The sequence below is a fragment of the Haemorhous mexicanus genome, chromosome 3 (genome assembly GCF_027477595.1).
Source record: "Haemorhous mexicanus isolate bHaeMex1 chromosome 3, bHaeMex1.pri, whole genome shotgun sequence".
Taxonomy (NCBI): domain Eukaryota; kingdom Metazoa; phylum Chordata; class Aves; order Passeriformes; family Fringillidae; genus Haemorhous; species Haemorhous mexicanus.
In genome coordinates, this window is record NC_082343.1 from 51,842,928 (window position 1) to 51,858,034 (window position 15,107).

General features: G+C 39.2%; 1 protein-coding gene across 10 annotated transcripts in view; it reads left to right on the forward strand.

Annotated features, from left to right (window-relative positions):
- PDE7B (phosphodiesterase 7B) overlaps nt 1–15,107 on the forward strand; it is a 170,256-nt gene that overhangs the window by 136,293 nt on the left and 18,856 nt on the right. For all 10 annotated transcript variants that reach the window (XM_059841762.1, XM_059841765.1, XM_059841766.1 and 7 more), the window contains 5 exons: nt 8,339–8,490; nt 9,752–9,815; nt 11,439–11,534; nt 13,243–13,343; nt 14,806–14,937. In XM_059841762.1, coding sequence (XP_059697745.1) covers nt 8,339–8,490; nt 9,752–9,815; nt 11,439–11,534; nt 13,243–13,343; nt 14,806–14,937 — 545 coding nt within the window. The remainder of the gene's footprint in view (nt 1–8,338; nt 8,491–9,751; nt 9,816–11,438; nt 11,535–13,242; nt 13,344–14,805; nt 14,938–15,107) is intronic.

A 15,107-nucleotide genomic window follows, 5' to 3' on the forward strand; every position in this document is an offset into this window, starting at 1 on the left:
TTACCCAGAGAGATATCTGCTTTCTTACACCTTGCTCAGCAGGAACACAGAGTGGGATCTGAGAATATGCAAAATGTCAAAACATGTCTGTAGACATTCCAAAGGTATGTCTCTATTACTTAGGATCTTGTTGTTGTCATGCAGGCAGAAGCTGAGTCCCAAAGAACCCCACCTGCTTTAAGCTTAGCATGGCAAATTAATTTATTACAGATTATATACTTCTAACTTCAGATGGTGATGAATGGTGATATTAGGTAACATTCCATCTCTGTCCTTGATTTGTTGTCTGATCTGAGTCAAGCAAAATACTCTGGTTTTCAGTTTGTTTGCAAATAAAGTGAATTCATCACATACTTTGCAGGAGTGTGATGAATTAGGTATTGGAGAAATAAAACATGTTGTCAGGATTAGTAAGGGAAGATATGAAGTCATGAAAGTGTCTCCATCTCAAAGAACCAAAGTCTGTGGACATTTGAATCTGTGGTTTCTGTCTGTCTACAGAAGGGTCTATTGCAAAATTTACATTCAGTTTTGGGTTTGGATTTTGAACACTCCAGGGCTTTCAGGTAGGGCCCATCTCCAGGGAAAATAAAACTTAACCGCAGCCACCAGCCCAAAACTGAACCATCAAGTAACCTGAACCCAATTGAGTGAGGTTAAAAAGAGTTTGGTTAAGCGCCTTGTTTTGTTGCCTTTGGCTAGAAAAAGAAGTGGGAGTGAGAGATGCTTTTTTAGATATTTCTGACCTAGGTTAAATTAGGACACTAAAAGTCGTGTGAGGAAGTTTCAAGGGCTGATTGGATTACTCAGAACCCAGCCCAGCCTGTGGAGATGAGTCCAAAGTTCCAGATGGTTTTTGAATTAGAAAGGGAGAGATCTTACGAGGTCTGCAATATTTCTACATAATACCTCCCCTAGTTCCTCGTGGATAAGCCCATCCAAAAGATACTCATCAATATCCCTTAGACACATAGGCTTCTTAATCTGGTTCGCTTGTTTGAATGGGATGAACATTTCCAGAACTGGTCAGCCTGTAGCCTTGCTATCAGTTACCTATTCAAGGAACAGAAATTAGAATCCTCTTAATACTTCAGCACAGAGATTGTTCTCTTTTCCAGTAACCCCTCACTATATTAAAAAATTCTTTGTATCATTGGAAGTCAATCTGGTTCCCCCTTTTAGTCAAATAATAGGAAGGGGGTTTTTTTGGAGGAAGAGTTTGCATTTTTGTATTTTTCTAAGTGATGCTATATGCAAAATTTAGTAACAGAGTTTGTTTGAAAAGTATAATTGACTTCCTGCCATTGATGCTCCTTGTTTAGCTTTAATGCCACACTGGCTGAAAAATGAAAGCCAGAATGTAAAACCAATAGATGCACATGTCCTCATGTGCTAATAAAATCCATCCTTTTGGGTTATGAAGGCTTCAGGAGAACTCAAAACAAACAAAAGCAAGCAAAACAAACAAAAAGCCTGCATGTGCTTCACACACCAAGTCTTAGCGAACACTGACCTGATACACTCATTTGTAACTTACTTTTTAGTACAGACTTGGGATTCAGTTGACTGAAGATGTCCCTTTAAAAGTTGCCAAATGGTGCGTGACCCATTCTGCCACCCCACCTTCTTTTCCTTGATTAGAAAAGGGAAAGGATGTACTGAAGATAACACTGAGGATACTTTCCAAATGGCCAGAGGAAAAGAAAGAACAAGGAGAAGGGATCATTAAAATGATAAATGTAGGTTAGGTTTGCTGTTATTACAGGTTATGTTGTTTTTTCTCAAGGGGAGTGAAGGAGGAGGGGATGCACTGTTTCCTGTTGGAGAAACTGTAATCAGCTATAGAGCATTCACAGTTTTAGGAAGAAAAGGTCCTGGCTGCTGTACAAAGACTGAAGTGTCAAAGTAAAGGTTCATAATGAAATGATAATGAGATTGTGACAAACCAGAAAATAACATGCCATTTCCTAGGAACTTGGAGGAGGCTTAATAAAATGATGCCAAAATGTTTGTTTGCATAAAGATGAGTGATAGCCCAAATAAAGGCTTCAAATTGTGATAAGAAACACATCTGAATTCATCTTAAATTTGGATTTAATCTGTTCCTCTTCCTGGTAATATGGCTAATATTCTAAGTGGTCTTTGAAACCCTAATTTCTCCAGAACTTGTTGTAATAGGATTATTTAGTATATAAATGGAATTATCAGCATAATTCTTAAATTCTGTATTCTCTTTCAAACAGTATCAAAAAGAATGTATTTTGGGTTGGGGAGGAAACCGCATGACTAGTCTTCTTCAAAATGCCACTAATTGTGCAGAAACTTCCTGAGTTGGAAACTCAGCTGTTACAAGGCACCATCACTTCAAGTGATGTTCAAAGAAGAGGAAACTCCAAAGCCAGGTCACCTAGAAAGGTGATTTCTCAGAACCTCTCACACGAGCCAGAGAAGCACATGTACCTCCTCTTTAAACAGGGCTTTGCATTGGTTTTGTGCACTTGTGGTTGTGGCTGGAGAACAAAATTTTTACTCTAAAGCAGAAAATTTTAAACTTCTTTTGCTGTACTTCTAATTTTCTGCTTTTCTCTGATGTGCTCAGGGTCCCTCTCTCTTTCTCACAGCTTCTGCTGTGAGGAAAGTTTTAATTGAAAAAAAGTTTGTTCCTCTAAAGAGAAATAATGCAGTTGCAACCTCTATAAACAATGGCAGCTAACAGAGACCACTTGATCTCCAAGAATGAATTTTTCAGAAGTCAAGGGACAAAGAATATTTTAGATGTTGGAGAAGCAAGTAAAACCAAAGCGTTTATACCACAGCTTTTTTGGCTTCCGTATAGTCTGAGGAAGTCTCAGAAGGATTTCTGCATTTACAAGATTTCAGAGCAACACTTTTTTATCTGTAGATAGGATATAGTGCAAGGTCTTCATCTCAGTCTTCTTAGTTGCAGTGACCAGTGTATATTCAGAAGATAAAATTGACACAGTCTTACTATTTTTGACTCAATCCTGTTGGTTAGTCTCTTACACAGGGGATTGAGACATAGAACTGGGGTATTCATCTGAGCTCCTTGGTCCTTCTGCCCTAGACTGAAGCTTTGAAGTGACAGTCCTTCCACATGGGCTTCTGGTGGTGTGTGCATTTTCTCAGGCCTTTCCTCAAAACTTCAGTGTTTTCTTTCTGAAAGCTATTTAGAATTCAAGGTGAAATATATCTGGAAGGCCTAGACAGTGCAGAGAGAAGAGGTTTTCTGTTCCTCTAGTTGATAAGTGCTTTCTAATAATTCAAATTTAAAACATAAAGTTTGTCATTAATTTTTAGATCAGTGTTAATTCAACTAATCATATTAATGCTGCTGTTGTCTTTTGGAGGCTGTTAAGTCTGTAACATAAAGGGATACTAGGGAAGGCACAGCAGTTTTTTCCTATCATCAGTGCTGTGCACTCTCCTGTAGCAGGAAAATTCAGCAACCAAGCATGCAATGAATATGCCAGACAAGACTTCAGTAGAGGTGATGTAAATGCATGGCATAGTTTTACGTGCAAAAAAAAGGACAAACACCAGTTATTCCTCTTAAGTCAGTTACATACCTCTCAGGCTCACAAAGAGAAGTTTTCTAACCAGCTATCAAGCCAGGAATCAGTGCAGAAAATTGTAGGACCAGAGACAAATTGTTTCCCAGAATCCTCGCTGCTTGCAGGCTATCCAGACCTTAAATTGCAGGACTCACCCTCACACCTTATCTTCCAGATATCCCTGTACTTTCCCACCAGTCCTGCCTGGGTCTTGAGGCATACAGTGGCTGTGTATGAAATGCCTTTGCATCCTTGGAAGAGGAGAAAGGGTATTATAAATTGTATGATTCAAAGGCAGCTGCTTGAGGACCTGATTTATTCTGCATCCTTTAGGAAAGAAGAGGGAAAAAACATTTCTCTTTTCTGAATCCCTTCACTTTTGAAAATTAATAAACCCTTTTTTCATCCACTCAGGCTGCTGGGTGACCTGTTTTTATTGTAGGCTGAAGTGCTGTAAAATAACAAAAGGCAGTACTGTGAAGGAAAACTCAGAGGCTTTATTTGAATGCATAAAAAAGGTTGTTTACTTTGAAAGAACAGTAACAATGTAATGAATGTCTGGGGCAGAGTTAAGTACACCCTTGTCCAAATTTGATTTATGTGATCATTTCTGTATGTTAACTCAACCATTGTTAGCATAAACTCCATCATTTTTATATTGATGCTGCCTGTGTGCACATGCTAGTGCAGCAGCGTGAAGGAAATGTGAAATAAAACTGGTAGCAGTTCCCAGTGCAGGAAAACTGTTTTCCTGAAATAACAGAGCTTGGTGTGTAGTGAGGCATAGACCAATTTAAGGCGAGAAGATCTGTGTAACTGGAGGAGCTGTGTTGGGAGAAAGAAGGCAGCCATTGATTTCTGCAGCTTATGAACCTCTTGAGGGCCACGTGCAGTAGTGCAGACATCACCCATGGTCTGCTGGCGTGTGCGTGCATGCGTGGTGTGGCTGTCAAATTACCTGGAGGAAAGTGCAGCCGCTTTGCTTGCCTGCTCAAACAGAGGAGAAACGCTGCGAGCTCAGGCCACCTGAGCTTCTGAAGGCACAAGTTGAGCCTTGTGAGGAATGCTGGTACGAACACTTCTGTGGAGATGTGTGTAATTCCTGAAAGATGTCTGTAATTCATACAGTAACTTTGTTCAGTGTACAAAGAGAGTTTCTGCTACCCCTCTGCTAGGCAGTCACTCTGTGGCATGAGAATGGGCATCTTTTAAGAGATGGAATTTTTTTAGGTAAGCAAAACATTCAAAAGTTGCCAAAATGACTAAAGTTAAACAAAGTTCTGGGGGGAAGTTTTATGGGTATAAACAAAAGACATTCTTGTTTGTCTTTCACGTTCATTTCAAAATTGCCCATAATTACTAAATCCTTCCCATATGAGCTTTGCAGAGCATGGTCTTTAACCAGATGCTATAGCATATGTTCTGGTATCCATAGTTCCACAGCTGAAGTTCAGGGATATCTGCAGTAATATTTTTGATTCATTTACTTTGTAATTCAGTTTCATCTGAAGGCAGTGTATGACTTGTAACATGTGTCATCATCAAAATTTTATATTTACAATTTAAATTGAAATTTACAGTTATCAATAAAGTAGTATGTTCAGCATTTTACTATAAGTCATTAACATAAATCCGTAATGTCATCTTAAAACTGCATCTTGATTTTATGTCAGCTGGTAGATCCCATATGTTGGGAATGGCTTTTTGCTTCTGGAAGATTCAGATGCAACTGGTGAGCTGAGAGCAGAATTTAAGTGTTCACTTTTGGCTGCATTGCCTTTTGGTCTTCTGTTCTAATTAATCTTTTTCTCTCAACTTCATATAGTTGTGCTTTTCCTTTTTTTGTTTGTTGGAAAGGGATAGAGAAAATGCTAGTGAGATTATACTTGTTTGGGCTGTGTTGTGCTCAGAGAAGGGCAGCGTCAGTCCAATTTTATGCAAGACACCATCATAATAAAATACATTATTGTAGATGTCAGAGTAATCTTAGATGGGTCATAGCAATCAGCTGATAAATCCTGTGATTCAAAAGCAAATCAGTTATTACTGAAATGACCCAAAGGATGTGATTTTAACATGATATTCTTTTAATTGACATCCAGAGTTTGCACATGGATAGCCTGCAGTGCTGGATTTGGGCTGTTCTGTCAAGAGCCCGGTTTTGAAAATATATTTGCTGTAATTTTATCAGTATTATTAACTTCTTCCCTTATGAATGAAAATGAAGAACAACAGATTATTGTGGGTAATATTTTTTGACTAATATATTAGAGTACAGGGCACACCGAAAACATCAGGTCAGGTTTCAGGGGTGCTGTCTGCTGATGATTAAATTTGAATTGAGACCCAAGACAACCATACAGAGCAATGGGCAGCAAGTTTGGTGGTTCAATTCAGAAAATACGTTTCATAATAAGAAGTTACTTGTTTCCATCTGACCTGTTCGTGCTTTGGCAAGTATTATTTATGCTACTGAAATGATCTGGTAATCCAAAGGATAAAATAAACACTTCTTCATAATCCAATGTACAGCTGCTTGTTGGGACTCAGGCCAAACCTTCACCTTCAGATCATCCACAGTAACTCCATGTGTGAGTTTTAAAGACAGTTTAAGAGAGTGTAGGTGGTGATTTCAGTCATCTGTCTTTAACTGAAAAAACAGATATTAACTTAGATAAAAATTAGTGTGAGCGACTTCTAATTTTTAATGTAAAAAAGTGAATTTTTTTGTACTTTAAAATTTAAACTTGTTACCTGAAAGTAGTGACAGCTTGTGGCTAAGATGGCAATAGGAAATTTGGGAAGTTGAGAAACAGCTAACACAAGTTTAAAAAGTGAATTTATTTTAAGAGTGTTTTGTTATCCAGGAATTAAACTGAATGCCAGCCATTTCATAGCAGCCCTATATAAATGAAAAGAAATAAGAAAACAAATCTACTAGTTCCTCCATGTGTCGCTGCCACTGGGTAACTGTTCACACCTACATTAGTCACTCCTTCAACAGGCCATGAAATTGTTCCAGCTTTTAAAATGTGTGAGAAAATCAAGGCATGTGCTGGCACGTCATAAATGAAAACCTGACCTTCAGGCTGGTACAGTAGTGGTGTTGTTACTGTTTTCATTCTGGAAACCACATGGCTTGTCAAGATGCAGTGAAGTTGTTTTGTGCTTTTATATTATTAAAACTCAATGAGATCTTTGGACAGCGCGTGAGAACCATGAGGCTTACTGGTGCTGGAAGTTCTATTGATCCTCAGTATGCAGGATGGCTTTTTTGGATGTTATTACTTACTTTGTGCCTCTCAATAGCTGTTGGATTACTGAATAAGGAAGAAACTTAGTACAGAGGGTGCTTGCTGCTGTTAAAAGAATCAAATCCTGAACCGTCCATGATCCAAAAAAACCTTAGCGACTTCTCTGAAAATCCTCTCAGAATAATGCCACCCATACAAACAGCAGACAAAGTGATATTTTAATTTCACAGTAGAACAAACATTCAGTGGTTTTTCATAAAAAGAGATGGAAAAATAAAAAACAGAGGGTCAGCATCAGTGTGTAGATATTTTTCATGAGCTCTTATTTAAACCTGAAATCCAGTGCATTGCTATGGAGCTTCTTATCTCAAGAAGTCATTAATTTTCTCTCAAAGGACTGTTTAATCTTCAGTTTCTTACAAGGTTTGTCTCACAAATAAAACTGTATTGTATCTTGCTACCTTTCACCAACTATCCAGTTTCTGTCCTCTCTTTTTCCAAAACTTATACCAGACTGCAAAATGAAAACACCACAACTGAGTTTGAGGTTCTGTTAAAAGTTCAGATGAAATTACCTAAACCATTTTGGTTTTTAGAAAGCCTCTGTATTTTTCTTACTAACAATAAGTTAATTTAATTACTCTAATTAGTGATTTAATCACTGTATAAAAAACTGCCTTGGTTTTTGTGTCACATTTAGCCCTATATGAAAAATCTCCTAATACAGCATTAGGGAATTAGAATTATCCTGAGTGAAAAGAACATATTCAGTTGTGTAACCAGAAATGCCTGTATTATCTCAATATACCTGCTTTCCTCATTGCACAGCTGAAATATTTTCTTCATTTATAATTTTTTTTAATATGTAGAAATGACAGCAGACAATGCAGTAGGATTATTAACCTATTCTTATTTCTTTCATTTATTTCCTATTCCAAAAGTGGGTCACACATTTGTGTTTTCAGACTGTATTTTGAGTTCTCTTTTGGTGTCACTTTTTTGATTTTATACCCAAGATCACCTTGTACTTCTAGTGCTGTGCAATATTTAATATATTCCAATGACACCTCCTGTGAGGTATCAAAGTAATGTTATTTTCAGGTGCATAGTTAGGGAACAGAGGCAGAGAGGGTAAGAGCAGCGTTCCTGTACCTAGCTCTGCCTAGTCATTTAGGCTTCCCCTAACACCTACAGTTAGTAGATGTTTCACCCCCTTCCTACCAGTGACTGAGCTGGGTCACAATGAAGGCTGTGGCAGGCAGTGTACTGAACTCAGCTCTTCCAAAACCTACAATAGTATTCTCTTCCCTGGAACATACTTCCTCTCTAAAATAAACAAATATATTACGCTGAAGTGATTTGAATACAGCTCCTTTATGTGGCTTGGCAGGAAGTGTGAACTTGATGATTTTTGTATTAGTATTTTAAAGTGTTTGATACTTCTCATATTAAACTGATAATGTCATCCATCACCTCGGGTTTCATGGTTTCTGTACTGGTTGCTTTTCACAGATACTACACTCTCAGGGGAAGTCGGCACCAAGAAAAAAGTGAAAAGACTGTTAAGTTTCCAGAGATATTTCCATGCATCCCGGTTACTGCGTGGAATTATACCGCAAGCCTCTCTGTACCTACTGGATGAGGACTACCTTGGGCAAGCAAGGGTAAGACAGGCCTCCAGCTCTCTATTTCTTTTAATAATACTACAGAGAGTGTCAGTTTTGCTTTAGCCTTCAGATAACCAAATTCCTGGCTGATCTTTTTTAAATGACCCACGTTGTGTGCCTGTCTCTCTGCAAACAGATTGTCCATTCCTCATTTGTGGTTACAGCCTTAAAGGCTTAGGTCTCAAAGGAACAGAAAATGTTGCTAAATCTACTCAGCGCTTTCAGATTCCAACAACTGAAATTATAATATGGATTTATTAAAGAATGAAGGATTTCGGGTTAAGTTACTGATTCAAGTGCAGCCCTGACACAGCATTTAGTTCATCCACTTGAAAGAAGACAGGTGTCTCTCATCTGCTGTGGAACAGCTATTGGGAAACCCACAACAGCTCTCCGTAGTGGCAAAGGCTAGGAAGCTTGGAACATTGACTGCAAACTTCACAGTGATCAAAATACAATTATCTTATTTTGCAGCTCTTACACTTACTTTGAATGGCATTTCCTAGGAAAACTTTCACAATTGATGGCGTTGGGATTATGTGCCCGGGCAATTTTTATTCTCTGCTGGAGGAGATTATGTGCCAGGTGTTAGAAAGAAATTAAGAATCCAGAACTGTTTGAATGTTGACTAGAGATGGGAGTGAATGTGTATTTCATTCACACATACATCACTATAGGTCATAGAGGTAATCCAGAATCAGAATCTCCTGACTCCACTGATGTAGCTGTAAAACACAGCAGTTGTAGGTAGTGATGGATTCTTCTGCATGTCTGAGTGGGCTTAACAGTAGCACTGTATCTAAATTTATAAAAGCTATTCCTGTGTGCTTCTTTGTTTAGCACATTGTAACTCATATTCACCATGAGAGCTAAGATTTTAAAACACTGTATTAAAAACCCAAGAGAATTTGCACTGACAATCTGGGGACATGAAGAAACAATAAAGCATTTGTGCAGTTAAAGGGAATATTTTCATAATATTTTGGTTTATATTGTTCATTGTTTTGAGTTCCATTTAGAAGGTATTTTTAGTGTTATATTCAAAACCTTCTCAGTTAAAACTGCAAGTGATATTTTTTGTAGTACAGCCACATGAGCCTAATTTCTGATATTTCCATTATGACCTCTGTAGGTTTCTTGAAAAACCTTTAAAGCTGTAATAAGCAATCCTGTGACTGATAAATGTGGAATAATAATAAAATTCTACTTTACAGTGTGACATACTAGTCATTGGCCTTTTCACTTTTGTTTTTTGCAGCATATGCTATCCAGAGTGGGAATGTGGGATTTTGACATTTTCTTGTTTGATCGCTTGACAAATGGTAAGTAAATTTTTTAAGTCTTTATTTTACTGTCTCTCGTATGTGACTGGTCAAAAAAATCCATAATTAATTGTTTGCTAAATGTTTCCAGTTCAGATTACTGAAGAGAAATTGGCCGCATTTAACCTCTATTAAAATCACATCCTGGAGCTTTTTCAGGTTTTTCCTGAGCTATAGGGTAATGTTTCAAGTGTGCTTTTGTACTAATCTAATCCCCTACATTTGTTGTTACATTTTCAAGAGATGTTTCTGTTTCATTTGCCTGTGAAACTCCCAAGCCACTTTAAATATACCTGTTAGATATAATAAATCCAGATCTCCATAATCAGTCAATTTCTATCAATACTAAAGACATTTGAGTGAAGATACCCTCGCTTCTGTTCAGCAGCAAAAATCAGAAATTTATTTAGGGAGCAAAAATCTGTGAAATGTTTTCTCTGAACACCTGCCTGTAAAACCATCCCCCTTCCCCACAAACGTCCAGACAATACCTCTTGATCAGGTAACTCTGGAGAAGGCAATGATCACACCTTTCCCCTTTCTGTACTGCTCAGAGGACTGAGATCCCTCATTCCTCACCCCAGTCTAATTAGGTTTGGTTGGGGCAGAAGATGTAGAAAAAAGTTGGTTTAGAGGCTTAATCAGCTGAATGACCGGCAGTGAAGAGTGAAAAGGATTGCAGATTGCCTGGGAAGCAAAAGCATAGTTCTTCTAAATTACCTTTCTGTGCCCCTGCTCAGTAGTCAAGACCAAGTAAGTTTCCATGTGTTCTTCATACAGATATTTATTTTCCTTCCTGAGTTACACTAAATAAGAAAAGACTCCCTTCAAAATTTGTTTATGTTTAGTATGGGTTGCTTGGTTTGGGGTTTTTTCTAACTTTTATGGAAACAGTGATGCTGAATTAAGCAGTGCAAACTTTTTAAAATACTGTGTTTATGTATAGCTGATCATGTAATACTAGCAAGGCTCAATTTTGCCAGTGTTCCCAGTATTGGATTTACAGTAAGGCCAGTGCAGCATTAAAGTGGGACTTGAGACTGTAAACACTGCAACTCATTTTTCCTGTCTGTGTCATTGTTATGAGATGCAGTTGAGTAGCTGAACTAGGTTACATGGGTTAATTGCATGTTTACGCAGCCATATGCAAAATAAAAAAATTAGTTCCATACTCCTGATTTTTAGTAATCAATTAATGCAGTATGGAAAACCCAAGTGGCAGAAAAGCCACTCTTGTTTCTGTTGTTTCTGAAGATAGACCTGAATTACGAAAATGATGTTGCTCTCGGACAAGCCTGTCAAAGATTTTGTTAAAACCATGTCAGTTTGCCTTCTTCCAGTTAAAACCACAGTTTGCCTGTCATGTTGAAAGAGCAAATGTGACTTTATGGCATCTAGACTCAAGAATGGCACTCCATTGGTACAACCTTTCCATCAACTTTTGATTACATTTAGGAGTAATTTGTATAAGTGACTTCTGAGTACATGATAGTCATCTAAGCTCACTTCATTGGACATGAGGTGATAGGAGCTGACTAATAGGAAATTACCCTGATTTTTAGCCTTGCTTGGTTTGTAACTACCTGTAAAGGGAATCTAAGAGTTGTTCCTTTCTCCTTTTAGGAAACAGTCTTGTAACACTGCTTTGTCACCTCTTCAATGTGCATGGACTTATTCACCATTTCCAGTTAGACATGGTTACATTACACAGGTTTTTTGGTAAGTGTGCGCCTCAACACCATCTATGAATGAAGTTTATAGCTGAAGTAGAGCATCAGAGAAGGCACTGGCTTGGTCTGTCTATGTAAAAATGGTGATGTAGTTGGAAATATTTCAGTAAAAGATATCTATGATACGTATCAGCACACAGTTTGCAGGCACTCAAGTGCTTGGTTCAGTACCTAGTCAGTGGGGGGATTTCAAAAGGCTCTGCATTGGGCTGAAGCATCCCAGCACCACAGTCACACTGGTGATTTAAAATAAAATATGCCATGCAGAGATGTGGCTGGCTTAGGCCCACACAGACAGACAGACAGACAGACAGACAGACACTGCAGAACCTACGCGTGCACAGTACAATTGTGGTGCAGCATAATCATTTTAGTGACGAAAAGACCACTGAGACCCAGGGCAGTTAAAAGCTTATGTGCAAAATTTAACAAATTATATCAAGCTGTCCTGTCTACACTGAACAGTGTTGATGAAAGCCCCTGCTGCTGTTACTGCCAACAGAAATATTAGCCCCATGCTGTCAGGGAACCAAAAGAAGAAATTGGCCAAAGTCAATTACTTTTTGCATCACTTTTTGAAAGCGGCTGAATGCCAGTTTTTCAGACTGTCAGGCAGAGTTTCCAAAGCAGGGTCTCTTCTTTAAGACTGCCTAATTGTTGCTTCTGGAAAGTGTTCCTCTGGTTCGGAGACAGACAAAGTCTCCTGCTGTTTCTAACTCCTGTGGGCAGACGTGAAGCGGACAGTCGGGCAATTAGAGCTAGTGGTCTGAACTCACAGTTTAAGGGATTACCCACTGTACCTCCAGATGCTTGTGTGGCTGGAAACAGACAGAAGGCTTGGACTTTCTTTGGCACTCCTCGTGCTGGCAGCGAGCGCCATGGGAAATCTGCCCGTTGGCTTTCCAGCTGATTAATTGGATCATGTCTAGGAGAGCGCTTTAGGCATGATCACATGCAGCTTCCAGCACTCACGTGGTGCTGAGCCACGACCACGCCATGGCGCACAGGCTGCTGCAAGGAACAGAGGGCTGTGAAGCACACATCTCAATGGTTTTTCTGTCTGAGAGGAAGCTGAGAGTTAAGAGGTTGGTGCTCCTGGTCCAGCTGGACCGGTTCCAGCGCTGCAAACTGAAGCAAGAGGGACTGGCATTTTAAAATGAACACACAGATGGGACTAAAATTGTCACAGGAGATTTTGCTGTGGATACCCCAATGCTGGTTGTTTTGATTCTTCCCCTGGGGGTGTAGGAATGCCCTTGCCTGTAGCTCATCACTCAAGTAACAAATCATGGCAGGATATCAGGGTCTCACTCCCTGCTGCTGTAAAATAGGTGGTACTGCCTTAATGGCACACTACTACCCTACAACAGCAGGCTAAATAATTACACTTCGTTGTGGATAAATTTGCCTCTCCTCCTTGTTTATTTTACTCCTCAATGAGAGCCTTCACTAAGGCAAGAAAGAGGTGATTTATGCACTACAGCCAGTATATCCCCTTGGGCCTCGCAAATCCTTTCATGCATTTTTTCTCTAAAGGTATCCCGATAAAAGCAGCAATTTAAATAAGCTACAGCTATTTGAAGAAACTCCTCAGGCAGCTGACTGCAAAACCTCAAATTGTATTTTAAGTCCAGTTCCCACTTGTGGCTATGGCATTCAGAGACAAAAAGATCTTTGTTTTCTGTTTTGATTCACAGTTATGGTTCAAGAAGATTACCATAGCCAGAACCCGTACCACAATGCTGTCCATGCTGCTGATGTCACACAAGCTATGCACTGCTATCTGAGGGAGCCCAAGGTAATGACAACCTTTCACACTGATGTTGCATTCAGATGGTTATCAGATTTTTTTACCCAGGGTTGAAATCAAAGCCCCGAGATACTTCTATACAGCAGAAAGTGATGGTGTGCTGTAAGTCAGCAACAAGTCAGGAGCAGCCTTGGCTACAGATAACAGATGTTTCAGTCGAGCTGTGAGAGTCACTTCTCATCACGCAGGCATCCTGTCTAAGTGCTGCCATATAAGCTCCAGCCACCATGGTGCTGTGACCCAGCCACCCAGTGGTGCCTCCAGCTCTTCTCCTATCAAATTCAGAAGGAGGCAATGCATGTCTGTACCTCAGCCACCTCAGAGCATAAGCTTCCCACATCGCTATTTCATAATACCAAATTAGGCACAATTTCACCAGGAAAGGGGAAAATAATCCCTTCAGATGGGTCTGTTGCAAGGGTGTGCTCTGCATGAGTATTTAACTGCTGCTGCAAGTTCTCACAGCATCAAAGCAGTGTTGCCTTGTGTGTTACTAGAAGTCACTGTGATATTGCTGTGCTGAGCCACAGTATAAGAACATTATTTACCCTATTCTGGCTTGGCTCAAATGAAAGGATGTTCTGCTAGAACAAGCAGTTTGTTACACAACAATATAGCAATGGTGAGGACAGAAGCAGGCCCCACCTTTCTTATATTTTCATCTCCTGCAAGATCTGCAAGTCCTTTCTGGCCAGGAAGTGCAGAGGACAGACAATGTCCAGAACCTGGACCATACTGCTCATCAGTTCTGACCTCAGAATGCTTCTTTCATCTCATATACCTCTACTCTATACAGACTCATTGGGCTGGTAATAACTGCCTCACTCTCACAAACAGAAAATGCTAAGACTACCTTTTTTTGCTTCTGAATGAGATGTAGCAGAAAAAAATCTGGACAGGTTTTCCAGATTCAGTGTTTGAAGTTAGAAAGGTAAATTATGTTCTCTAATAAAATATATATACTTGAACTGACATAGATATTTAATAGTCAAAGCTGAAATTTCAGAAGTTGATAAACTCTGCATTTTATAACACAGTTCTACGCTAGAGAATTGAAACCTGATCTTTTGTTGGTATTACTAAATACTTGGAGAGGCCGAGCTCTTACAATGGATGCTAACATATACCAACCTGCCAGCTTAGTTGTTTGCTTTTTAGAACAAATGAGACTATGCTGAAGCCCTTCTATTACAACAATCCTTATATTGCCATGAGTAATAAAGAATAGGAAATGCAAACTGTCATAAAATATGATTATGTAGTATGATATCTTTATAGATGTATGTTCAACGTTTACCTTAAAAACATTGTTCACAAAATTTATACTTGACATTTGTGTACAAATGCCAACACACCCAATCTATGCCATGATGTCAGATGGTTTGTTTACTTACCAAAAAAGTATTTACTGTTCCTGTTCTTGTTGTGATTAATGTGTGTGATAATTCAGCTTGCCAGCTTCCTCACCCCATCGGACATCATGCTCGGACTGCTGGCTGCTGCAGCTCATGACGTGGATCACCCAGGGGTCAACCAACCCTTTCTGATTAAAACTAAACACCACCTTGCCAGCTTGTACCAGGTAAAACTGCTCAGCAAGTTGCTAATGTAAAAAATGCAGTCAAGGAGAGTTTAAGGAATTTGCAGTAAACTTTTAATGCCAAAATCTGGCAGCGGGAGGATGTGGGTCAAGTGATCCTGCACTTTGGAGTCTGGACAGTTTCAGTCAAGCACCTCACTGGGTGTCACTTC